Source organism: Apodemus sylvaticus, chromosome 5, assembly GCF_947179515.1.
Source record: "Apodemus sylvaticus chromosome 5, mApoSyl1.1, whole genome shotgun sequence".
In the NCBI taxonomy this organism is placed as follows: domain Eukaryota; kingdom Metazoa; phylum Chordata; class Mammalia; order Rodentia; family Muridae; genus Apodemus; species Apodemus sylvaticus.
Window position 1 is genome coordinate 67,958,340 of NC_067476.1, and position 27,725 is coordinate 67,986,064.

General features: G+C 37.0%; 2 protein-coding genes and 2 pseudogenes across 2 annotated transcripts; 1 reads left to right on the forward strand and 3 right to left on the reverse strand.

Annotated features, from left to right (window-relative positions):
• The first annotated feature begins 7,339 nt into the window (after positions 1–7,339).
• Positions 7,340–10,847, forward strand: LOC127684807 (ubiquitin carboxyl-terminal hydrolase 45-like; annotated as a pseudogene).
• A 4,790-nt stretch (positions 10,848–15,637) lies between these two features.
• Positions 15,638–16,591, reverse strand: LOC127684309 (olfactory receptor 10AG1-like). Its single transcript, XM_052181260.1, has one exon. It carries the CDS (start codon positions 16,580–16,582, stop codon positions 15,638–15,640), a length of 945 nt encoding a protein of 314 aa, XP_052037220.1. The 5' UTR covers positions 16,583–16,591.
• A 5,163-nt stretch (positions 16,592–21,754) lies between these two features.
• On the reverse strand, positions 21,755–22,308 carry LOC127684310 (ras-related protein Rap-1A-like; annotated as a pseudogene).
• Positions 22,309–24,401: 2,093 nt separating this feature from the next.
• Positions 24,402–25,346, reverse strand: LOC127684311 (olfactory receptor 10AG1-like). Its single transcript, XM_052181261.1, has one exon. It carries the CDS (start codon positions 25,344–25,346, stop codon positions 24,402–24,404), a length of 945 nt encoding a protein of 314 aa, XP_052037221.1.
• Positions 25,347–27,725: the final 2,379 nt, after the last annotated feature.

Below are 27,725 nucleotides of genomic sequence, written 5' to 3' on the forward strand. Positions count from 1 at the left end.
TGTTAAAAGGTCTGGCACCATTAAAGTTTCCGGCCTCGATCAGTGAAACATTGTCCTGGCCCTTCTTTTTTTTTTTTTTTTTTTTTTGCCCCTTCCCTATCCATTCCTCAGCTTCTGTTCCAGCAACCTACTTCATAATAGCTGCAGGCAGCTAAGGAATCCAACAATTGGGGAACAGGCAGAGTGAAGAAGGCTTATGGGACTTAGGGGGAGGGGGGAATCTGGAAAGGGAAAATCATTTGGAATGTAAACAAAGAATATAGAAAATAATTAATAAATAAATAAATAAATAAATAAATAAATAAATATTCCTGTATTTCAGCTTAGCAATGTGTATTACTGCTTACACACTGGAAAGTGAAAGAAAAACAAAGTTGTTATAAAAATGTCAAAACAATAGAAACTGAGAAAGATAAAATAAAATAAGTATTGAAAAATGATGTTAAAAAATTATATAAGTATGCCAGATATCAAGGAAAATATTGATGTCTTGAATACAATGTTCAAAATAAAGCATATGTGTGTATGTGTGTATGTGTGTGTGTGTGTGTGTGTGTGTGTGTGTGTATGTGTGTGTGTGGTGTGTCTATGTGTCTGTGTCTGTGTGTACCGTGTGTGTATGATATATATGTACAGATATATACATACATATATAGCACATGTAATGTTTTCTTGTTTTACTTACATAGATTAATAAACATATTTAGTTTCCTTACAGTAAACAATAGCAAACACAATCATCAGGAATGACATTTATTTTTATTTTTTTTTGTCTTTTTTTTATTTGATATATTTTTTATTTACATTTCAAATGATTTCCCCTTTTCTAGCCCCCCACTCCCCGAAAGTCCCATAAGCCCCCTTTTCTCCCCCTGTCCTCCCGCCCACCCCTTCCCACTTCCCCATTCTGGTTTTGCCCTATACTTCTTCACTGAGTCTTTCTAGAACAAGGGGCCATTTCTCCTTTCTTCTTGTACCTCATTTGATGTATGGATTATGTTTGGGGTATTCCAGTTTTCTAGGTTAATATCCACTTATTAGTGAGTGCATACCATGAGTCACCTTTTGAGTCTGGGTTACCTCACTTAGTATGATGTTTTCTAGCTCCATCCATTTGCCTAAGAATTTCATGAATTCATTGTTTCTAATGGCTGAATAGTACTCCATTGTGTAGATATACCACATTTTTTGCATCCACTCTTCTGTTGAGGGATACCTGGGTTCTTTCCAGCATCTGGCAATTATAAATAGGGCTGCTATGAACATAGTAGAACATGTATCCTTATTACATGGTGGGGAATCCTCTGGGTATATGCCCAGGAGTGGTATAGCAGGATTTTCTGGAAGTGAGGTGCCCAGTTTTCGGAAGAACAGAGTGGTTGTACCAATTTGCAACCCCACCAGCAGTGTAGGAGTGTTCCTCTTTCTCCACATCCTCTCCAACACCTGCTGTCTCCTGAATTTTTAATCTTAGCCATTCTGACTTGTGTAAGGTGAAATCTCAGGGTTGTTTTGATTTGCATTTCCCTAATGACTAATGAAGTTGAGCATTTTTTAAGATGCTTCTCCGCCATCCGAAGTTCTTCAGGTGAGAATTCCCTGTTTAACTCTGCACCCCATTTTTTAAAAGGGTTGTTTGGTTTTCTGGAGTCTAACATCTTAAGTTCTTTATATATATTGGATATTAGCCCTCTATCTGATGTAGGATTGGTGAAGATCTTTTCCCAATTTGTTGGATGCCGATTTGTCCTTTTGATGGTGTCCTTTGCCGTACAGAAACTTTGTAATTTTATGAGGTCCCATTTGTCAATTCTTGATCTTAGAGCATACGCTATTGGTGTTCTGTTCAGAAATTTTCTCCCTGTACCAATGTCCTCAAGGGTCTTCCCCAGTTTGTTTTCTATTAGCTTCAGAGTGTCTGGCTTTATGTGGAGGTCCTTGATCCATTTGGATTTGAGCTTAGTACAAGGCGATAAAGATGGATCAATTCGCATTCTTCTGCATGCTGACCTCCAGTTGAACCAGCACCATTTGTTGAAAAGGCTATCTTTTTTCCATTGGATGTTTTCAGCCCCTTTGTCGAGGATCAAGTGGCCATAGGTGTGTGGGTTCATTTCTGGATCTTCAATCCTGTTCCATTGATCTGTCTGCCTGTCACTGTACCAATACCATGCAGTTTTTAACACTATAGCTCTGTAGTAATGCTTGAGGTCAGGGATACTGATTCCCCCAGAATTTATTTTGTTGCTGAGAATAGTTTTAGCTATCCTGGATTTTTGTTATTCCAGATGAATTTGTTAATTGCTTTTTCTAACTCTGTGAAGAATTGAGTTGGGATTTTGATGGGTATTGCATTGAATCCGTATATTGCTTTTGGCAAAATGGCCATTTTAACTATATTGATTCTACCGATCCATGAGCATGGGAGGTTTTCCCATTTTTTGAGGTCTTCTTCCATTTCCTTCTTCAGAATCTTGAAGTTCTTGTCGTAAAGATCTTTCACATGTTTGGTAAGAGTCACCCCAAGATACCTTATTCTGTTCGTGGCTATTGTGAAGGGGGTCATTTCCCTAATTTCTTTCTCAGCCTGCTTATCCTTTGAGTATAGGAAGGCCACTGATTTGGTTGAGTTGATTTTATAACCTGCCACTTTGCTGAAGTTGTTTATCAGCTGTAGGAGTTCTCCAGTGGAGTTTATTGGGTCACTTAGGTAGACTATCATGTCATCTGCAAATAATGATTGTTTGACTTCTTCCTTTCCAATTTGTATGCCTTTGACCTCCTTATGTTGTCAAATTGCCCGAGCTAGTACCTCAAGTACAATATTGAAAAGATAAGGAGAGAGGGGGCAGCCCTGTCTAGTCCCTGATTTTAGTGGGATTGCTTCAAGTTTCAATCCATTTAGTTTGATGCTGGCTACCGGTTTGCTGTATATTGATTTTACTATGTTTAGGTATGGGCCTTGAATTCCCATTCTTTCCAAGACTTTAAGCATGAAAGGATGCTGAATTTTGTCAAATGCTTTTTCAGCATCCAATGAAATGACCATGTGTTTTTTTTCTTTGAGTTTGTTTATGTAGTGGATTGCATTGATGGATTTCCGTATATTAAACCAACCCTGCATTCCCGGGATAAAGCCTACTTGATCATGGTGGATGATCATTTTGATGTGTTCTTGGATTCAGTTGGCAAGAATTTTATTGAGTATTTTTGCATCGAAGTTCATAAGGGAAATTGGTCTGAAGTTCCCTTTCTTTGTTGGATCTTTGTGCGGCTTTGGTATCAGCGTAATTGTGGCTTCGTAGAAGGAATTGGGTAGTGTTCCTTCTGTTTCTATTTTGTGGAATAGTTTGAAGAGTATTGGTGTTAACTCTTCTTTGAAGGTCTGGTAGAATTCTGCATTGAAACCATCTGGTCCTGTGCTTTTTTTGGTTGGAAGGCTTTCTATGACTCCTTCTATTTCTTTAGGCGTTATGGGACTGTTTAGATGATCTATTTGGTCCTGATTTAATTTTGGTATTTGGTATCTGTCAAGGAAATTGTCCATTTCCTCCAGATTCTCCAGTTGTGTTGAGTACAGGCTCTTGTAGTAGGATCTGATGATTTTTTGGATTTCCTCAGTTCCCGTTGTTATATCTCCCTTTTCATTTCTAAGTTTGTTAATTTGGATACTTTCTCTGTGCCCTTTGGTCAGTCTGGCTAAGGGTTTATCTATCTTGTTGATTTTCTCAAAGAACCAGCTCCTGGATTCGTTAATTCTTTGTACGGTTCGCTTTGTTTCTACTTGATTGATTTCAGCCCTGAGTTTGATGATTTCCTGCCTTCTACTCCTCCTGGGTGAATTGGCTTCTTTTTGTTCCAGGACTTTCAGGTGTGTCATTAAGCTGCTAGTGTATGCTCTCTCCATTTTCTTTTTGGAGGCACTCAGGGCTATGAGTTTACCTCTTAGCACTGCGTCCATTGTGTCCCAAAGATTTGGGTATGTTGTGCCTTGATTTTCATTAAATTCTAAAAAGTCTTTGATTTCTTTCTTTATTTCTTCTTTGGTCAAGGTGTCATTGAGTAGAGTATTATTCAGCCTCCATGTGTATGTGGGCTTTCTGTTGTTTTTGTTGCTATTGAAAATCACTCTTACAACATAGTGATCTGATAGGAGGCATGGGATTAGTTCGATCATCTTATATTTGTTGAGGTCTGCCTTGTGTCCAATTATATGGTCGATTTTGGAGAAGGTACCATGAGGTGCTGAGAAAAAGGTATATTCTTTTGCTTTAGGGTGAAATGTACTATAAATATCAGTCAAATCCAATTGGTCCAAAACTTCAATTAGTTTTACTGTGTCTCTATTTAGTTTCTGTTTTCCTCATCGGTCCATTGAGGAAAGTGGAGTGTTGAAGTCCACCACAATTATTGTGTTAGGTGCAATGTGTGCTTTGAGCTTTAGTAAAGTTTCTTTTACGAATGAGAGAGTTTGGTTCAGATGCTGCCATATTGCCTAGATTTCTGTTAGTAGAGTTCCTGCGTTTGCCCTTTGCCATCTTGTTCTCTGGAGCTAATTGGTCTTGTCTCTGGCTGGTGTTTCAGCCTCCTGAGAGGCTCTAGGGCTATTTCTGCACCACTGGAGGGCAGGGTTTCCCCTGTTGCACATTGCTAATGTGCTTTCCTCCTCTTGGGTGCCCTTGCAGCCCTAGTGTTCTTTGCCCCAGATTTGTCTGTGAGCCAGAAGGTGCCTGTTTGCTCCTTCCGGGAGTGCTGAGGCTGTATGCTGTAGGGACCTTTTCTGCGTGCTGATCTCTCTGCTGGGCAGCGGAACTCCCAACCGGGTTGGTGCACACAAGGCTAGCCTAGCTGCTCAGGCCCTGAGTCTAGGCAAAAGCCTGGCAGGCCAATGTCTGAGCAAAGTTCCCCTCAGCTGTGAGTGTTAATTGGGTCTGTCAGATGGCTAGGATGGTGGCGTGTGCGCGCTCCCTGAGAGTGCTGGGAGAGTCTGCTGGGCTAACAACCTCCTGGCCGGGTCAGCACACAGATGGCACACCGAGCAGCCCAGGGCCTGGGGGCAGTCCAGGGCCTGACTGTCTGAGACCCCTGCTATTTCTGCCTCGGGCTATGCCTGTTAGCTGGTTTGGTTTTGCCTGCTAGGTCTCTCTGGCTTCCCGTAGGCAAAATGGCGGTGGTGCGCAAACCGGCCAGGATAAACAACCTCCTGGCCGGGTCGGCACACAGGTGGCCCACCGAACAGCCCAGGGCCTGGGGGCAGTCCAGGGCCTGACCGTCTGAGAACCCTGCTATGTCCGTCTCAGGCTATGCCTGTTAGCTGGTTTGGTTTTGTCTGCTGGGTCCCTCTGGCTTCCCGTAGGCAAAATGGCGGTGGTGCACACCGGCCCTGGCAAACAAGCTCCTGGCTGGGTCGGCACACAGATGGCCCACCGAGCAACCCAGGACCTGGGGGCAGTCCAGGGCCTGACTGTCTAAGACCCCTGCTATGTCCGCCTCGGGCTATGCCTGTTAGCAGGTTTGGTTTTGCCTGCTAGGTCTCTCTGGCTTCCCTTAGGCAAAATGGCGGTGGTGCGCGCGCGCGCGCGCTGGTGGGGGGAGGGGGGAACCTCCTGGCCGGGTTTGCACCCTGGTGGCCCCCCGATCAGCCCAGGGCCTGGGTGCAGGCCAACGCCCGTCGGGCTTAGACCCCCGCGATGTTGGTCTCGGGTTATATTTGCGTACCTCAGTCTGATTTCTCTGGCGACCAAGAACCAATATGGAGGCCTGGTATCTGACTGGCAGGAGGCAGAGTTCTGGTGTGGCTTCTGTGTGGTGAAAGGCACCGTAAATCCGCCGCTGCTTGCAGCCTGGCTGGCCAGCGATGGCCAGTGGTCGTGGGCGCCGGGTCTGCCTGGACCCTGTCCACTTGTTTCTACTGCTGATGGCCCTTCCTCTGGACCCACCGCTGCTGCTGCTGCTGCTGCCGCCTGCTGCCGCCGTTCTTCTCCCACACTCTCCAGGAATGACATTTAAATCAATGATATTATAGCATAGTAAGTAGCCTTGACCCTAGTGGTTTCTGTTCCACTTAACTTTAATTCTAATACTCTTAAACTAACCATCAAATTTCATTAGATCACTTTTGTAACTAGAAAAAAAAATGAAGTATTTTAGTTCGTAATATTGTCTTTAATTTTTTATTAGACATATTCTTTATTTACATTTCAAATGATTTCACCTTTCCTGGTCCCCCCCCCCTTGAAAGTTCCATAAGCCATCTCATCTCTCTGTTCCCCAATCAACTCCATCCAGTTACCTGTCCTGGTATTCCTCTACAGTGCTGCATAGAACCTTTCTAGGACCAGGGGCCTCTCCTCCCTTTGATGTCCAACAAGGCCATCTTCTGATGCCTTTGTGTCTAGAGCCATTGGTAATACCATGTGTACTATTTGGTTGTTTTTGTCCCTGAGAACTCTGGGAGTACTGGGTGGCTCATATCATTGTTCCTCCTATAGGGCTATAAACCCCTTCAGCTCCTTGGGTCCTTTCTCTCTTGCTCCCCCATTGGGGACCCTGTGCTCATTTCAATAGCTGGCTGAGAGTGTCCCCCTCTGTATTTGGCATGCACTAGCAGAGCCTCCCAGGTGACAGCTATATCCGGCTCCAGTCGGCAAGTACTTGTGGGCATCTATAATAGTGTCTGAGTTTTGTAACTGTATATGGGATGGATCACTAGGTGGGATAGTCTCTGGATGGTCTTTCCTTCAGTCTCTGCTCCACACTTTGTCTCTGTATCTCCTTCTGTGGGTATTTGTTTCCCCCTTCTAAGAAGTACCAGAGTATCCATATTTTGTTCTTCCTTCTTCTTGAGCATCATTTGATATGTGAATTGTATCTTGTGTATTTTAAACTTCTGGGCTAATATCAACTAATCAGTGAGTGCATGCCATGTGTGTTCTTTTGTGACTGGCTTACCTCGATTAGGATGACATTTTCCAGTTCCACCCCATTGCCTAAGAATTTCATGAATTCTTTGTTTTTAATAACTGAATAGTATTCCATTGTTTAAATATACCACATTTTTTGTATCCATTCCTCCATTGAGGGACATCTGGGTTCTTTCCAGTTTCTGGTTATTATAAATAGGACTGCTATGAACATAGTGGAACATGAGTCCTTACTACATGCTGGGGCATTCTCTGGGTATAAGCCCAGGAGTGTTATAACGGGATCCTTTGGTAGTATCTTACTTAGTTTTCTGAGGAAATGCCAGACTGATTTCCAGAGTGCTTAAGTCATTTAATTAGTTTTTTCTTTGGAAATTTTTCCTTTTTAGAGATATATGTCTATTAATCTTCGCAGGATGTTCTTTAATCTTAGGACTCAAAGAAGAGCTATCTCTTTCATTGTCTGTGCTACAAAAATGTGCTTCACTCTTACCCTGGGAGCCACAGAGTACTTCCGCCTGGTTGTGATGCCCAATGACTTTTATGTGGCTATGTGCAACCCTATGCACTATTCTCTAGTCATAAGAAACATCTGTGGAGCATTCTCTCAGCTCGATTGTGGTTCAGTAGAATGAGTTCCAGTCAAAGTTTCCCTTAAAAGGTGTTTTGTTTTGTTTTGTTTCGTTTCTTTTATTTACTTAGACCCTATTATGATAATCTGATGTAATTATTATCTAAATGCTTTACTAGAACATTTCATGAGCACTTGCTGTTGAATATACCTTTGAATATGTGTATAATAAAATAACAAAAATTATTTACTTTTAGTTCTCTGCCAATATCAGTTTTAGAATGATAGCTCTTCACAATTAAACTTTATTGTAAAATTGAAGCCATTTTATTGCAATGTCTATGAATTGAATATTTAACATAAATTCCAATTCATTCAATGTTACATTCTATTAAATTATGTATAATATTCACTGTCAATAAAAGAAGTTTGACATGATTAATAAAACTGGCTCAGAAGGCCATAATTTGTTGTATCATGTAGGAATAATATAATTTAATACATTTGTGTCAACAGTATTTGAAAATGGAATAACAAAAGCTCATAAATTTTTCATAGAGTTTAATTTAAATATGACAACCTAAATTAATAACTTATCAAAATCCTAAATCTAGATCTTATCTTTTCATTTTCTTCCTGGGGCGAAGACCCTAAACAATGACTTTGCATATGCTGGAAACAGCTCATCATGTAGCTCTATCAAGCCCCTAAATTACCTCAATAGAGTGCATGTAGCTATATACCATTTATAATATTAGAAGCACTGGACAGAAATCATAATTTATGTACACATGCAAGCAATAATTATTATAATGAATGGTGATCTGTTTAAAATACTATTTAAAAGTTATCATATGTTGTAAAAATCAATAGACTGATTTAGGAATACACAAAAGTTGTTTTCTAGTGAATAATATGTATTCACTTAAAATACAGTTCCTGGCAGAAAGAAGCTCCTGCATGTGGAAGCTGCAGCCTGGCCGGCGGGTGGAATTTGTAAACGAAGGTTACATGAAATTACCACATTATGGGCTGAAGTGTGTTCAGATGCATTGCATCTGCTAGAAGGATGATTTGAAACTGTCCATCCATCACCGGGGTAAGTCTGAGAGAACGTTTTTGAAAAAGTAAATAACAGAAGCGGGTAAAGGATCCATCCAAAGATCTACCTGAAAAAGCCAAAAGAAATAAAAGACCGCTGCTACCTCATGATGAAGCTTCTTCTGATGACATTGCTGTAGGTCTAATACGCCAGCACATCAGTTATGCTGTCAGTGTGAACCATGTGAAGAAGGCAGTAGCTGAGGTTCTGTGGTCAGTTTGCTCAGAGTGTTTGAAAGAGAGAAGATTCTGTGCTGGACAGCCAGTACTTCCTTCCGATGTTTGGTTGTGCCTCAAGTGTGTTTTTCAGGGATGCTGTAAAAACTCAGAAAGCCAGCATTCCCTGAGGTGCTTCAAGAGCTCTGTGACAGAGTCCCATTGTGTTGTCATTAGCCTGAGTATGTGGGTCATATGGTGTTATGAATGTAATGAAAAATTATCGACACATTGCAACAAGAAAGTTTTGGCTCAGATAGTTGGTTTTCTCCAGAAACGTTTTTAAAACACAAACAGGTGCATTTTCTAGAATCATAAAACTTTGTGAAGAAATATGTGAAGCAGGTGAAATAAAGAAGGGAAGGAAAGGCTGTGCTGTGCCATCCGTCAAAGGAATTACAAACTTAGGAAATACTTGCTTTTTTAATGTAGACATTCAGAACTTGGCTCAGACTTACATTCTTTTCGAACTGATGAATGAGATAAAAAGAAGATGGCACCAAATTCTAGATTTCTCTTTCATCGGCTCCACAGCTGGAGCAGTTAGTGGTGGAACTTTCGAGCGCAGGACCATTGACTTCAGCCTTGTTCCTGTTTCTTCACAGCATGAAGGAGGCTGAAAAGGGATCACTCTCTCCCTCCCAAAGTTCTTTTCAATCAGCTTTGTCAGAAGGCTCCTCGATTAAAAGGTTTCCAGCAACAGGACAGTCAGGAGCTTCCGCACCATTTGCTGGATGCAGTGAGGACTGAGGAAATGAAGAGGACACAAGCTAGCATTCTAAAAGCATTCAACAACCCAGCTACCAAGACTGCTGCTGATGAAACTAGAAAAAAAGCCAAAGCCCATGGAAAGGAAGGTGTGAAGATGAACTTCATAGATCGCATCTTTATTGGTGAATTAACTAGCACAGTCATGCTAAGAAGTGCGAGGATGTGCCAACATCTCTACCATAAAGGATCCCTTCATTGATATTTCACTTCCTATCATAGAAGTAAGGGTTTCAAAACCTGTACTTTTGGGGAAAATGAGTAAATGCAGAAGTTTACAGGAAACAGACCAAGAGCATAACAAGGGCACCGTTAACATATAAACATATAAAATACCCATCAACTCAGAGCTGCAAAGAAGCCTTCCTCACCTAAAGATAAGACTCAACTAAATCATGACAGAAAACATTTAAGAAAATGGCCATCTGAAGAAAAGAAAACTGTTGTTACATACCCTAAGAATGAAAACTTGGAAGCCAGCCCGTTTGCCAGCACCCTCAGCACTGAGATGTCGCGGAACGAAAGCCCCACAGACAGCAGTGAGAAAGACACCAGCCTAGAAAGCAGCATGGATGTGGACAGTGAGGCTTCCGAGCCCGAGAGCTCAACCAAGCTCCTGTCCAGTGGTGATTCCTGCAGATACAGATGAGGAAATGGCGGAAGCGATTGCTGGACTTCATTTAAGCAGCACTGTAACTGGAAATAAAGATTTTCACCAGGAAAAACAGCCACTAAACGTCCCAAATAATTTGTGTTTTTCAGAAGGAAAACATATGAGGCTTCACAGTGCCCAAAATGCTTTTTTCAGACTCTTTCTTGGAGTTATGTAACCACTTCTAAAGAATGCTCAGTTCAGTCCTGTCTCTACAGGTTCACATCTATGGAGTTATTAATTGACAACAATAAGCTTCTCTGTGAGGACTGTACTGAAAAGAAACGAAGTTCCAAAAATTAAGCGGTTCTGCAGAAAAGAAAACAGGAGGTGTCTATACTAATGCCCGGAAGGAGCTTCTCCTATCTGCTGTTCCAGCTATCCTAATTCTTCATCTTAAAATATTTCACCAGGCTGGCTTGAGTTTTCGAAAAGTAAACAGACATGTAGACTTTCCACTTACCCTTGATTTAGCTCCATTCTGTGCTGCTACCTGCAAGGTTTGAAAGAACCTGATAGTGAATAGGGAGGCCACTGGGTCCATGTCAGCAACACTTTCCTGCAGGTGGTTCCAGAATCAAGAGCACATGGTGCGCAAGCTTATCTCCTTTTTTAATGAAAAAATATTATATCTGTTTATTGTTATTTAGTTCATTTTTATTTTAGTGCTGAAGTCATAACTATAATATGTAATGTGCCTTTTTATTCTTTAGGAATAATGCATCCTTACAGTGTTATTTAACTTTTTCAACATGTGGTGAATCCTTTAAAGGGAATTAATTAACATGACAGGCAGTTGTGGTGCACGCCTTTAATTCCAACACTTGGGAGGCAGAGGCAGGTAGATCTTTGTGAGTTCTAGGCCAGCTAGGGCTATTCAATAAAACCTTGTCTTGAAAAATTAAACAAAAAATTAATTAACACTTTCAAATCTATATTTTTAAATGTAAAAACATGTTTTATGTTCATTTTCCTGTCCATGGAGACTGCAACTCGGTACCTCAAAGAAAAAAGGTGAGCGGCAGCAGCAGCGGCGGCGGTAGCGGAGGCAGCAGCGGCAGCTGGTCCAGCAAAAGGGCTATCAGCAGTGGAACCAAGGTGACAGGGTCCAGGCAGGCCTTGCGTACCCGCTACCACTGATCTTCGCTGGCCAGCCAGGCTGCAAGCGGTGGCAGATTTACAGTGCTTTTCACCCTACAGAAGCTACATGGGGGAGGGGGTTTAAGCCAGATGGGCATTGGCCTGTACTGTTTGGGGGGCCATCTGTGTGCCAACCTGGCCAGGAGGTTGTTAGCCTAGCAGACTTTCCAAGTACTCTCAGGGAGCATGCACACACTCCGCCTTCCTGGCCACCTGACAGAACCAATTAACAGTCATAGCCCAAGGAGAACTTTGCTCAGGCCTTAGCCTGCCAGGCTTTTGCCTAGACTGGGGCCTCAGCAGCTAGGCTAGCCTTGTGTGCACCAACCAGGTTGAGAGATAGGCTGCCCAGCAGAGTGACCAGCACTCAGAAAAGTTCCCACAGCATAAACCATCAGCACCCACTGAAGGAGCAAGCAGGCTTCGCCAGGTTCACACAGACAACCTGGGGCACACTAGAGCTGCAAGGGCACCCAAGAGGAGGGCAGCACATTAGCAATCTGTAACAGGGGAAAACAAGCCATCCAGTGATGCAGAAATAGCCCTATAACCTCACAGGAGGCACAAATACCAACCAGAGACAAGACCAACTAACACCAGAAATAACAAGATAGCAAAGGGCAAATGCAGGAACGCTACTAACAGAAATCTAGGCAATATGGCAGGGTCTGAACCAAACTCTCCAACATCAGCAAGTCCTGGTTACACAAACACGCCAGAAAAACAAGATTTGGATTTAAAATCACTGTTCACGATGCTGCTAGAAGAACACAAAAAGGACATAAATGAATCTCTTAAAGAAATACAGGGGAGCATGAATAAGCTAGAAACCCATAAAATGGAAACAAAAAAATCACTTAAAGAAATTCAGGAAAATAAGGCTCAAGAGGCAGAAGCCAATAAAGAAGAAACAAAAAAAAACTTAAAGAAATGCAGGAGAAAGTGAGTCAAACAGCAGAAGTCATGAAAGAGGAAACACAAAAATCTCTTAAAGAATTACAGGAAAACACAAACAAGCAAGTGAAGGAGCTAAGCAAAACCATCCAGGATATAAAATTCAAAGTAGAAACAACTAAGATATCACAAAGGGAGACAATTTTGGAGATAGAAAACCTTGAGAAGAAATCAGGGGCCATAGATGCAAATATCAACAACAGAATACAAGAGATGAAAGAAAGAATCGCAGATGCTGAAGATACCATAGAAACCATTGACTCAACAGTCAAAGAAAATGCAAAATGCAAAAAGCTTGTATCCCAGAACATCCAGGAAATACAGGACAGAATGAGAAGACCAAACCTAAGGATTATAGGTGTAGATGAGAGTGAAGATTTACAGCTAAAAGGGCCAGAAAATAACTTCAACAAAATTATGGAAGAAAATTTTCCCAATTTAAAGAGAGAGATGCTACAGAACTCCAAATAGACTGGACCTGAGCAGAAATACCTCTTGTCACATAATAATCAAAACCCCAAATGTTCTAAACAAAGAAAGAATATTAAAGGCAGCAAGAGAAAAAGGCCAAGAAAAAGATATAAAGGAAGACCTATCAGAATCATACCAGAATTCTCACCAGAGACCATGAAAGCTAGAAGATACTGGGCAGATCTCATGCAGACTCTAAGAGAACACAAATGTCAGCCAAGGCAACTATACCCAGTAAAACTCTCAATCACAATAGATGGAGAAACCAAGATATTCGATGACAAAACCAAATTTACACAATATCTTTCTACAAACCCAGCTCTACAAAGAATAATAGGAGGAAAACTCCAATACAAGGAGGGAAATGACACCCTGGAAAAGGCAAGATAGTTACCTTCTTTCATCAAACCCAAAAGAAGATAACCACTCAAATATAAAAATAACATCAAAAATGACAGGAAGTAATAATCACTATTCCTTAATATCTCTTAATGTCAATGGACTCAACTCCCCAATAAAAAGACATAGACTAACAGACTGGATAAGGAAACAGGACCCTACATTTTGCTGCATACAGGAAACACACCTCAATGTCAAAGACAAAAACTACCTTAGAGTAAAAGGCTGGAAGACAATTTTACAAGCCAATGGTCTCAGGAAATGAGCCAGAGTAGCCATTCTAATATCAGATAAAATTGACTTTCTTTTTTTTAAATATTTTTTATTCGAAATATTTTTTATTTACATTTCCAATGGTTTCCCCCTTTTCTAGCCCCCCACTCCCCGAAAGTCCCATAAGCCCCTTTCTCTCCCCCTGTCCTCCCACCCACCCCTTCCCACTTCCCTGTTCTGGTTTTGCCGAATACTGCTTCACTGAGTCTTTCCAGAACAAGGGGCCACTCCTCCAGTCTTCTTGTACCTCATTTGATGTGTGGATTTTGTTTTGGGTATTCCAGTTTTTTAGGTTAATATCCACTTATTAGTAAGTGCATACCATGACTCATCTTTTGAGTCTGGGCTACCTCACTTAGTATGATGTTCTCCAGCTCCATCCATTTGCCTAAGAATTTCATGAATTCATTGTTTCTAATGGCAGAATAGTACTCCATTGTGTATATATACCACATTTTTTGCATCCACTCTTCTGTTGAGGGATACCTGGGTTCTTTCCAGCTTCTGGCAATTATAAATAGGACTGCTATGAACATAGTGGAGCATGTATCCTTATTATACAGAGACAGAAAAAGAGAGAGAGAAAGAGAAAGAGAGAGAGGGGGAGAGGGAGAGAAAAAGAGGGAGAGGGAAAGAGAGCGAGAGGGAGAGGGAATTAGGAGTATATTAAATATGTAAATTAGTACCAAAGACAAGTAATATATGCCATTGTGAGGAGCTGGAAAAAGGACCCAAGGAGCTGAAGAGGTTTGCAGCCCCATAGGAGGAACAATAATAAGTACCAACCAGCACACCCCAGAGCTCCCAGACTAAACCACCAACCAAAGAGTACACATGGAGGGACCCATGGCTCCAGCTGCAGATGTAGCACAGGATGGCCTTTTCAGACATCAATGAGAGGACAAGCCTTTGGTCCTGCAAAGGTTTGATGCCCCAGTGTAGGGGAATTCCAGGTCAGGGAAGTGGAAAGTGGGGCTTGGTAAGCAGGGGCAGGCAGAATAGGCAGGGGGGTTTTAAGAGGGGTAATGAGGAAAGTGCATGTCATTTGAAATGTAAATAAAGCAAATATATGATAAAATTAAATTAAATTAAAAAAGATTTAAAAATGCCATTTTGTGTGTGTATAGAATGAGAAAGAAACAATATATTCCAAATAAAGTTGGACATGACATTATGAGTCAAATTCTATAATATCTATAATAATTTATAGTGTAGATGTAAAATAAATGAATACAATATAGGCATCCTAGGATTTGAAAGTAAGTTCATAGAAGATTATAGAGTTCTGTGAATGCAGTAACGTAACAGAGACACATCATTGGTTAAATTTTGCTTTCAATTTCATTGTTTATAGTCTCTCAGTTTACCAAAAAAATCTGTCAGGATATAGAAAGTTTCATTACTTCGACAATTAACTTAATCTATGCTTTAAGAAATATTTGATATAACATTATATTATGTCAGATATAGTACAAAACAAAATAATAACAGAAAATATATGTGAAGATAAGGGAGATAATTAAAATAAGTAATTTAGAATTATAAATATGTCACATGAAAACAGACTGGTTCGGCTCACTTTTTCATGCAGATATGTGGCTGCATAAACTATTTGTAGTAAGTGAGAAATGAACTCACAGCAGCTGATGTTCTTCAGTTCACTGGACCTGAATTAAACTTGCCTTGTCAAGAATACGTTATGAATTTGAGAAGGAAATCTACTCTGCTGTCAGGAATACTACCAACTAAAAATTCAGCTAGAGCAGGAGGTAGTTCCTTCAATAAAGGATCCATAATACATTTAAACTTGTCACACACAGGATCTCAGAAAAGATTCATGGGTCATGAAACAAAATAAATACCTATATGTAGAGAAGGATTTGGATGGAGCAATTGGGTTTTGATAGGAATAAAGGATGCATTACTCCCATGGAAAAAAATGTCAAAGAATAAATTGAATTGATAAATGTTTCATTAGCATACAACATCAACAATATATCCATTCATTGAGTGTATTTCTAAGCAAAGTGATGTTATATGAGCTTTCAAACTAACAAAGCCAGTTCCTAGCAGGGGGGTGAATAGAATCTCAGAGTAAAAGAACATATGGGAAGTCTGTGAGGGAGACTTGGGTTTGTAATTCTGTCACTTGAGTAGAACACCATGATACTATGTTCTAAGCAACAATCTTCTCAGAGCTGCAATCACCTCTTTGTTCCTAAGGCTGTATATCATGGGATTGAACATGGGGGTAACAATGGTGTAGAAAAGAGAAAGGAATTTGTCACTTACTGCAGAATGGGTTGATTTTGGCATTAAGTAGGTAATAGATGCTGAGGCAAAAAACAAAACCACCACCACTAGGTGCGAAGAACATGTGGAGAAGGCTTTTGCTCTTCCTTCTGCAGTTGGCAGCCTCAGGATGGTGGCAATGATTTTGCTGTACGATGTCAGTATTAGTATAAAAGGGATTGCAGCAAGCAAGATAGCCACTACATAGACATACATCTCATTAATAGAAGTGTCTCCACAGGCCAGTTTAAGTACAGGGGGTATGTCACAGAAGAAGTGGTCTATTTGGTTAGAGTTACAGAAATCTAGAGAGAATATTTGACAGGTTTGCCCAAGCTGGAATGGCATGCCACCGAGCCAGGACCCTGCTGCCAGCTGCCTGCATTTTCTTGGGTTCATGACCAGAGGATAGTGCAGAGGATTACAGATGGCCACATAGCGGTCATAGGACATCACAGCCAGAAGAATACTTTCAGTGGCTGCCAGCATTAGGAAGAAGCACATTTGTATGGCACAGGCCAGAAAAGAAATATTTCTGTCTTGGGTCCAAATGCTGTACAGAATCCTAGGGAGAATGACTGATACATAACAGATTTCCAGAAAAGAAAAGTTGACTAGGAAAAAATACATGGGTTTCTGTAGTGCAGGATCAAGCCTGGTTATCACAATGATGAAGCTATTTGCAATTAGTATAATCAAGTACATTATGGAGAATACCCCAAGCAGAAAGCTCTGGAGGTTGGGAAGATCAGAAAATCCAAGCAGAAGAAACTGTGTCACTGTGGAAGCATTGTCTTCTTCCCTGATGTCTGTGTGTTTCATCTGTGGGAATGATTCAATCAAAGTACACTTCCTTAATCTCATCCTTGATATATCATTCAGAAACTGAAGCAATAATATTTTTTCTTCATTCTGTTTAAAATTTACGTGTGTGTATATGACCAATGAACTCAGAGTTTGTCATGACATTTATACTTTGTCATTGAATATATCTTTAAAGAAACTGCTTCTGTATTTTGTCCACCCTCTGACATAATTTCTATTCTTTTTAATGGCACAATGAAACATGCTACTTTTAAATGATTATCTAAATGTCTAAAGTAAAAAATTCTGAATCAATGATTCAATTTTCAGTTGGTTCTTTAATTTTCTTCTAAAATTGTTTTCTAAGATTATCACAAAACAATTCATTCTGATTAAATATTCTTTATCCATTTAAAAAATTAACTTAAGAAAATATATTTAGTGTCGTTTTCGCACGTGTCTTAATGTGATCTCTAACTCCTTTTTATTCTCCTCGTTGTCTTTATGTGCCATTTCATTAATGATCAACTCAGCACCAGATTTTATGAAATGCAATTTTGCACTTAAAACATTTGGAAGTTCAATGGAATATCTATATAATGAAAATTAATATTTTTCACAACTATAAATTTCTTGGTTTGAAAGTGAATGTAAATAAAAAGATGTAGTAATTGAAGATTTTTACAAATAGCACTTACTCTGCAGTTTTATTTTCTCATGGTACAACAGTCTAAACCATAGCTTTTTAGTTGCTAGGCCAGTACTACTCTACCTCCAGTCTCTTTCCTCAGCTCCTGTAGGCATTTTGTTTACAAATTGCTAAAACAAATCTTCCAAATAATCTGGCATTACTCTCTCTCTCTCTCTCTCTCTCTCTCTCTCTCTCTCTCCTGTGTATCTGTGTATGCGTGTGTATGTCAGCCATTTGAAAACATTTTGATACTCATTCTTATACTGAGAAATTAATTCAGTAGAAATTTCAAGTAAATACAGGCATTAGAAATTCCCAATACCCATAGTCATTTAGTTTTACTCAAATATGTTTTTGAGTTTTAGCTGTTGTGATCTTTGAAACAATAATTATTGTTATGCATATTGTATAATTAATTAAATCCTTTGATAAACATATATAAGTATGCTATTATTTATATACATATACATACACACAAACTGTACACACACATACACACACACACACATACACACATGGTTGCATTAATTTAGATGACTTTTCCTATGGCAAAATTAACCAAGTGAAGCTATGCTAATATTTCTATAATATATGAAGAATCCTTTCTGATAGATATTAACACTGCCATCAGGAGGTATTTAAATAATAGTAGGTGTCAGGCTTATGTCAATAGTCTTCATTCAAACATTTCATTTTTTATTGTAGATAGAATATTATGATATATCATTGACCCACTTAAACATATGCTTAATAAAATAATGACTTGATATACTTTAGCATATATCATATTGATATTGGTGAGCATGATGTTTCATACATTAGTTTTGCATAATAAAATGGTTTGTAAATATTGTTTTCTCTGAATATTAAAATAAAAGTATAATACAAAAATATAATGCTAAACTAAAATCCTGCTTCATATTTAACAAAAAATAAATAATTAAAAAATGTAGTTACTTTGTGTAATTTTATTCTTTTGATGTTATTAAAATATAAAAATCCAGGTATATAATTTTGTTATCAATCAAATTAGTCAATTCTCTTTATAATTAGTTGAATTATAATTCTTACCTTGACTTGTTGACATACAACACTAAAATGATAAAGAGGTTTGTGTTTCTAAGCTTAAATGTCTTTATTTGAAACAGAGACCAAACTTCTTCCAAATATATTCTACTCTCATAACACACTATTCCACATAACAAAGCATGTTCTCTACCTTGGGGACAACTTCTTTCCCATGTTAATTTCTAATTGTAGAGAACACTGTTTTCCTGTAAGTCATGAATTTAATATACAATGAACCTCAAATTAAATAAAAATAGAAATACCACTCCTTATGCGTATTGTCAGTATTTGGTTTTGTTATTATTCAGAGTTAATATAAGAGAAAATATAAGAAACTGGTCACTACACATTTACAGTACTGAAGACTGAAAATAAGGCTTCACTATTGAAAAGGAACATCTAGTAACTGAATCACTTTTTCAGAGATAATATTTATTGAGGTAAGGGACCACCAGATGACAAAATATTTACAGTGAATAGCCTGTGTAAATGTAACTGCATTTTATATATGGTAAAGCAATTTATCATATCTGAAATTGTGTCCTGTTTTGGAGTATTTTAAAATGCACTTTCTATCATCACAAATCCAAAGACAGTTTGACATCTTCAACATGAGTCTCTTATTCAAAAATATATTGTTGAGGATGGATACACTTTACCTCAATTGACAAAACTATAAGGACATCTGTCTATGGTCCTACATAGACTATTTGAACTAGAAAATGTTTGTATAATTTCAAGTAACAATAGCTTATCAAAAACTAGTCATAAATCTACAGCAACTGGGAAGACAGGATTTAAAATTTACTTCCTAGCTAGACCACATTTGTTGAGCTAGTATTCTCAAGATTTAACACTAAATGCATTCAGATGTGGTAGTCCAGAAGGCTGCCTACTCATAGAAGGAGTGCACCATCAATGACTCCCTCAGACTGACCCCCCAATTCATAACCACGACTTTGGTAAAATCCCCAACAAGGCATATAAACACATGATCACATAATAAATGAATGAAAAGATTAGATGACTGTTAGAAGTTGTAATTAATTTATACAAACATTGAGATTTTGATTAGAGAAATCACGGTTAAGAAACATGCGTGTCCACTTGTCCACATGCTGTCATCCTTCCAAATGATGGAAGACTGTATAGTAATTAATTTTGAATGATACAGTATGAACTAATGTGGCTAAATCCTAGATATTAAAATATTTGTATAACTGCAAGTCATGTGTTTTTCCTTACATTTAGGTCATTACCTAATAATATTAAGGCTCTTTGTCATGCCATTCACCCATTTACTATATTGTTGTTTCATTGAGTCAAATGTTCGAAAGGGATAATGCTTAAAGAGATTTCTTAGACAAATTGTTATTTAACTATTAGTTGTTAGAATATGTTTTGTCAGTCTACCCATATTAATGTGTACAATATATATTTTGGATCAGGTTATAAAGTTGATTAAAATATTTTTAGGATTTTTTGCATTCCTTTGCTTAGAACTATTTTAATTTACTAAATACAAACAATTCCCATACTCTTGAAAAAATTAAACCTTCTACAAAATATATATCTTCATATATATTCTATGATACACATAAATCTGTAAGGAGAAGAAAGAAGGGAATAATAATACAGTGAAAAAAGAAACAACTACTTCCTGTTCAGTTCAAAATTGTACTGAAGTATGCAGCAGAAAAGCAATGTGAACTCTGTAGATTACTTGGATATATATATATATATATATATATATATATATATATATATATATATATATATATATGCTTGCATATATATTTACACATACACTTATATGTAATAAAATTAGTAAAAAATATAGCAATGAACTTGAAAGAGAATGGGGATGTAAGTAGAAGGAAAAGGAAAATTAAATGTAATTTATTGCTATATTAAAAATAAAAATTGAATTCACATGGCACTTTAGGAATAAGGAGAAGAAAGAGCATGAGGAGAAGAAAAGGAGGAAGTAAAAAAGACAAAATGTTTGTTTCTAAAAGGATTCGTGACTTCATGTATTTGTGCATGTGTCTTCTGGAGGGAATCTGTGAATACAGGAATATACAAATATATATTTATATTTGTACCTCACTCTATATCTTCATATCTACACTATGATAGTTAAATGACTTTTTGAAAATTGAAAACAATACTAAGAACTAAAATACCTCATTCTTCTCTAGTAGCAAAAGTTATCTAATGAAATTTGATAGTAAGTCTAAGAGTATTTGAATTAAAGCTAAATGAAACAGAAATCATTAGGGTCAAGGCTACCATGGTATAATTTCATTGATTTAAATTTCAGCCCTGAGAATTTTTTTGCTCTTGTTATTTAATGTAGGGAAACAAAGTATGATTATTAATCTATGTAATCAATACAAGAAAACATTACATGTTTTATTTATTTATTTATTTATTTATTTATTTATTTAGTTTTTCAAATTTTTTTTTTGAGACAGGGTTTCTCTGTATAGCCCTGGCTGTCCTGGAGCTCACTCTGTAGACCAGGCTGGCCTCGAATTCAGAAATTCGCTTGCCTCTGCTTCCCAGAGTACTGGGATTACAAGCGTGCGCCACCACAGCCCTGGCTACGTGTTTTATGTATATTTCCTTGATATCTGGCTTGTATATTTTTTCTAACATCATTTTTCCATTCTTCTTTTTTATCTTTCTCATTTTTCTATTGTTTTGTACATTTCTTTGAAAATGCACTAAAATTTAATCATACATAAAAGCTGTAATTTAACCTCACAGTAAAACACAAGAAGCAATATTAGAGTTGGTTTAGTATATTATATATTTTAGCTTTGAAAGTAATAAAAACAAGTTATGCCAGTTTTTCTCTATAAAAGACCCAATTTTCCAAAACATTATGCACAGAAAATTTTAATTAGAATATAATGGCAGATGATATTTTCTTAATTTTAAATATAAAACAAAGTCAATGACACAAAAAAGTTTTTTGCTGCAATGAGTTTGAGAGGAGATTTCATAATCTACATCATTACAGATATAAAGTATGATGGTTCAACTTTTAAGTGCTTGACAGGGAGGAGTCATGATAAAAATGTCAATATGAAATCATTTGATTACAGTAGTAGCACCTAACATTTGAAATGCATCCATGCTCTTCTGTGTAATTGTATTAGAGTCAAATATCTTATTTCACATCTGTTATTCTTGATTTCGCAAAGGAGAAAGGCTGTGTCTTATTTCCAAGAGATATACACAGAGCAGCTTTGTCTCCAGGGAACTTGTGCAAACAAATATAAGATCTAAATTCTTCACATAATATATAAATCAGGAGAAGCCTCTTTAGATTTAGTTTTTGAAGTCTGGAATGATGGCAATTTCCAAATAGGCAACAATTCTTCATTCTGCAGTCTGGCTCAGAGCTGCTGCTGATTTCTGGTTTAGAGCAGATGACATGATTTCTTCTTAGGCATCTTCTTTTCCACTGGTCTTTTTTATTTATCTGTATGACCAGGTCATAAATTATCTCATTAATGTTGATCTTTGACTTTGCAGAAGACTCTAAAAAGGCACAGTTACACCACTGTCTTACCAAATCCTGGCCTTGTTCTTTGCCAACTGCTGGCTCATCGTCCGGCCCACATTTATTGCCAACTAAAATCATTGAAACATCTTCTGTGTCTTTAACCCATAAAATCTATTCTCTCAAGTCTTGTATTTCATTAAACATAGACTGAGTTGTAATTGAATAAACTAGTGCAAGTCCTGGGCCATTCTTCATATACAAATCCCTCACTGCTTTAAATTGCTCTGTTCCTTCAGTGTCCAGAATTTCCAGCATACAATGTTGGCAATCTACTTTGACTTGCTTTCTGTAAGAACCTTCTATCGTTGGGTCATATTTTTCAACAAAAATTCCCTGAACAAACTGAACTGTCAGAGTAGACGTCCCCATCCCTCCTGAACCAAGGACTACTGCTGTGTACTCATGCATGATGTGCTCTGTTTAAATATTGACAATCCTGTGGCCCAGTGCCTCGTCCACCTCCTCTCCCTCCCTCCTCTCAGCCCTGGCTCCTGTTTTGCACTTTTTATAACAACTTTCTTTTCCCATCACTTCCCAGTGTATAAGCAGTAACACATATTGCTAAGTTGAAATATAGGAATATTTAAAAATTAAGAATAGGAGGGGTTACCATGAATATATCTTTCAATTCTTCTGAATTTTTCTTTTATTCTCTCCTTGTTATATATATATATGTAAAATTTGTCTATCATTTGTTCGTTTTGTTTTGTGATAGGTTTGACTCATATTTTAATTTGTAAATTGATCAATTAAAATAAAAAAATTTAATACTTAACTTTAATGTACATTATATATATATATATATATATATATATATATATATATATATATATATATATATATCCATCCAAATAATGTCCCTTTCTTTTGTTTCATTTTCCAAACCTGTTTACTTCGTTGTAAACTAGGCATGCTGATGACAAAATCATGCCCCTGCTATAGCACAAGGCAAAAATTTATCAACTGCTGTGGATAATCTAAAGTAGCCCCATATGCCATACCTGAAATTAAAACAAAAGTACCTTCTTGCCATATTCTGTGTTTATAGAGAAACTAAAATTTTCATCACATTTAGGCTTTCTTTTTGTGTATCTGTGGTTAGCTTTATGTTTTTTGTTTGTTTTGTTTTGTTTTTTTGTTTTGTTTTAGGGATACAAATGAGTTGAAATGTAGAATTTCTAGAAATAATTAATAGCTCCCCAAAAATTGGTCAAATATTTATAGCATTAGGGAGGATAATCTGCAGAATTTTATTTCCAGCTAGACTAATATTGAACAGCTAATATTATTATCCATAGTCCTTCAGTGGTCACAACTAAGAGATCCATTAAGATTTGAGCTAGATCAAGTCTAAAAACTTTTGAGGTCTGAATGTCTGGGTTCTATACAAGCTTTCAGAGGAGAGAAACAATTAAACAATCACAGTTTCAACATCTATGAATCACAATTACTAGTATGTCGTGATATGTATAAAGGTGAATTAAGTGATACTCCCATGTTGTTGGAAATCAGTCACTAATAAGATTTATTATCCATTCAACAGTAGAAAATTTATTTCTAGTCCAGAAAATGTAGTCAGTTTCTTAGAGACTTAGGAAAGAATCTAATACCTCTACTTTTGTAGTCCAACATATACATATTATATTCAATATCTTAACTCTAAAACTCTGAGTAAGTATAGGCATGAATCCTCATCAAAAGCAGTCTCTCTTTAAAGCAAATAGGAACTACAGAAAACAACTGAACATAACAAAGAAATGAAACCCTCCCCAAAACTCAAAAAACAAAAAGTAGAGATTTCAGACCCAAGGGATACATCCACGCTACAAACATTGTGTCTGAGAACATAATAAAGTACGGAGTAAAGAGATTTTAAAAGGCAGGATACCCAAAACGTTGCTATAATAAAGCAGCGTCTTGTAGAAATGGCTACAGAAACAAAATCAACATAATGGTAACACCAGTGGACATGTCAACATAGAACAGCAACAATCTCCTGGAGTTCTAGCCTCAGACAGAGGACAACAATAAATGGTGACTAGTGCCCTAAATTGTATGCATGTAAACACACACACAAACCATAGATTTAGAAGGTGGCATTAATATCTAATCTATCTATCGTTATCTATCTCTATCTCTCTCTATCTCTCTCTCTCTCTATCTATCTATCTATCTATCTAAATTGATCTGTATCTACAGCTTTATCTGTCTTTCCTTTATAAATCAACATCCCAATAACAATCAAAGAAAAATGGCCAGAGTTTTTGAGAGGAAGGTAATATAAGTAACATGGGAGAGGTGGAAGAGACATTATAGAATTTAAAGGAGAAATACAAAAGGGAAAAGGAATTCTATTTTTAATTAAAATATATTAAATTTAATACATAAATACACATGATAGTATAGACACAGTTATAATGTAAAATGGAATCTCCACAGTTAATATAGTTCTCATGAGTGTGGAAGAAGTTGGTTATTCAGTTGCACCTATGTCGATGGGTCTAAAATCTAACTAAAAGCCTTCTTAGTGCTGCAATCACATCCTTGTTCCTGAGGCTGTATATAAGGGGGTTGAACATGGGAGTCACAATTGTGTAAAACAGAGAGAGTAATTCATCAGTTCCTACAGAATGAATAGACTTTGGCCTCAAGTAGTTAATGGTAGCTGATCCAAAAAATAAAACCACTACCACCAGATGTGAAGAACAAGTCGAGAAAGCTTTTGCCCGTCCTGTGGCTGTTGGCAACTTTAGAATGGTGGCAATGATTTTGCTATAGGAGGCAAGTATCAACATAAAAGGGGAGGCAACAAAAAACATAGCCACTAAATAAACAGAGAGCTCATGCATTGAAGTGTCCCCACAGGCCATCTTGAGAATTGGGGGAACATCACAGAAGAAGTGCTCTATTATATTAGAATTGCAGAAATGTAGAGAGAATATTCGGCAAGTTTGTCCTATCTGGACTGGGATGCCTCCAAGCCAGGAGCCTGCTGCCAGCTGAGTGCATTTTGTTGGGTTCATGACCAGAGGATAGTGCAGAGGGTTGCAGATGGCCACATAGCGGTCATAGGACATCACAGCCAGCAGGAAACATTCAGTGGCTGCCAGAATTAGGAAGAAAAACATTTGAATAGCACAGGCCAGGAGACCAATTCTTCTATCTTGTGTCCAAAGATTGTAGAGAATTCTGGGAAGGGTGACTGATACATAACAAATTTCAAGAAATGAAAAATTGGCCAGGAAATAATACATGGGTTTTTGTAGTGCAGGATCAACTCTGGCTATGACGAGTATAAAGCTGTTTCCTATTAAAATAACCACATACATTATGGAAAACATCCCAAACAGAAATGATTGCAGGTTAGGAACATCAGAGAACCCCAGTAAGAGAAACTGATTCACTGAAGTTTCGTTATTCACAGCACTGTTGTCTAAATGTTCCATCTGTGGGCATGATTCAACCAGAAGTTCAATTATTTTGCTGTTATTGTCTATAGTCTCATATACAAACTGAAAATAGTTTCATACCTAATGCCTCAGTATCATCGAAGAAATTAAAAACGTGATAAACTGTATTATCAAGTACTAAATCTGTCCATAATAAACATTGTTTCCATTTTTCATTTTTTACTGGATGTTAATTCACATTCTAGTTAATAAAAATAAGGTATGTTGTTTCAATGACCACTTTCAATGATCATCTACTCAGAGACAGAACTCCAAATTAATATTCACTGATACAATGATTCTGTTCTTTCATTAACATGTTTTATTATTACCTAATGTGTCTTTGTGTAATTATTATCATGCTTAATGTTCTTTTCTTACTAATAAAGATTTATTTTATTACTTTTAATTAAACTTTCATACAATGTTTTAGCCCTTTTTTGTTCACCTTATTCTTGATCCTCCGCCCTGTTCTACAGTTAAGCTTTATATTGTTTCTCTGTCCCACAGAAGATTTTATGGTGACTCTGTATTCAGAGCTTGAAAATCATACTAATCAAAAACAGAATAAGAATAAGAAGATAAAACTATTACCCAAAGCAAAACAAAATAAGCAGTCTATTTTGCATCATCCCTCTCAGTGTGAGCATCGCATATGGTTTATAAATCCACTGACACTATAATTGAGAATATTGACTTTCTATTTCCAAGGAGGCATTAATTGTAGATGCATATGTGGAATTACTTTAATTTCATCTACTCTTACATACATAGCACAATTTTCACTTGTTTTAAATATTTGTTGCATAATTTCTACATTAAGCACTACTATTTTTAAAAGGAAAGGTGAAATTCACAGCAAACAGAAGGCAGACCACCAGTCCTATTAAAGAGTTATATTTGCATGGTGTTTCAAGGTTTTAGCTATAAAAAATAGGTACAAGTTGACATCTTGTTAAACATGAAAAATAAAAAAGAATTTTATGATGATAGAAATTTGATGTAATAATTTCTTTCCTTTTCACAATTTTCACGTGAAACATTAATAGACTAAAAATAATTAGTAAAATGTGAAACTGAATTGACTGACAATTTGATGAACTGAAACTAGAACGTAAGAGTTCTCATTCTGAAGGTATGACTTTACACTCAGAAGTATACAACGAAAAGTTGTTTTTTAATTTCTACCCTATATAGATAAATTCATGTAGTGTTTATTTCCCAATTTAATTCAATATAAAATTACTTACGGTGAGAATACTAAAGTTTCCCTCATTTCACGGAGGTCTAGAAAATATTAGGGTACTCTGAGTTTGCTCAGACAAATGCTGCCCACAAAACTCTCTCCTTTAAGATCCCACACAGAGAAAATGCCATCTTTTTTTTCTTTCATTATATGTGCTCCTTCTTACACTTTCCTCTATTGGTCCTCACTGTTTAAGTAAAAGAATCTATCTCTACATTAAACTAAGCTAGATTTATAACATTTAAAAAACATCGAGGAACAGATTCACTTCTACTTTTCTAATTTAAAAAAATATTTATTAAACTTCTATGATTTTCTGCTTGGTTTCATGGAGGAAGTCTCAATTTCAATTCTTAAAAGAACCAATAATTTCACTTACATTTATACATTTTTCTTCATTTAAAAGTGCATGGAAAGGAGGCACTGCAATTATATGATTAAAGAAGTTCTTACATTCTCCTTTTTTATTTGTTTGTGGTTCTGATCTAATGTAATGTTTTATGTGTGCTAAGCAACTCTTTACCAGTACAATTTTTCTTAAAATTACAATTTAAGAATTGTACAATTTCTTAGTACAATTTCTTCAAAATGGTCTTTAAATGTTTTGATAGGTCTTCTTCAGGTTTCTAATGATTGGAAACCACTTTTGCAGTTCTTTAGAAGTGTTTAATAACAATAAGTAAAGAAAAAACAGTAGGCTTTATGTAGGCATATTGGATTGATGTACATTATCTTTATTTTACAGACATCCTTTTTTCAAATACTGATTTCAATTAATGCAACATTCACTTTGATATTAAATAGAACATTTAACATAAGGGTACACCTAGCTTTGTTCTTTCTATGTCCAAGTGTGAGTAAATTGAAGATGATGAATAAAATGTTTTATGTCTTTAATGCCAAAAGGATACATGTTAATGTTTCCAGATTGATTATATATGAACATTAACTCTTAACAATCAGAAACACTTTGGGAAATAGTAGGATTCAAACTGATTTTAATTATATTCACCAAGATTTTGATCAGCTGCTATAGTTGGATCTCCAGTTTTAACACAGATATATTTAAATAGGTGCCTAGTCAAAAAAATAATATGAACTGGTTCATATTAGCACATAAGATATTGATA

Excerpts from the sequence above, each read along its gene's own strand:
- LOC127684309 (XM_052181260.1), bottom strand. The coding sequence starts at position 16,582 with ATGAAACACACAGACATCAGGGAAGAAGACAATGCTTCCACAGTGACA.
- LOC127684311 (XM_052181261.1), bottom strand. The coding sequence starts at position 25,346 with ATGGAACATTTAGACAACAGTGCTGTGAATAACGAAACTTCAGTGAAT.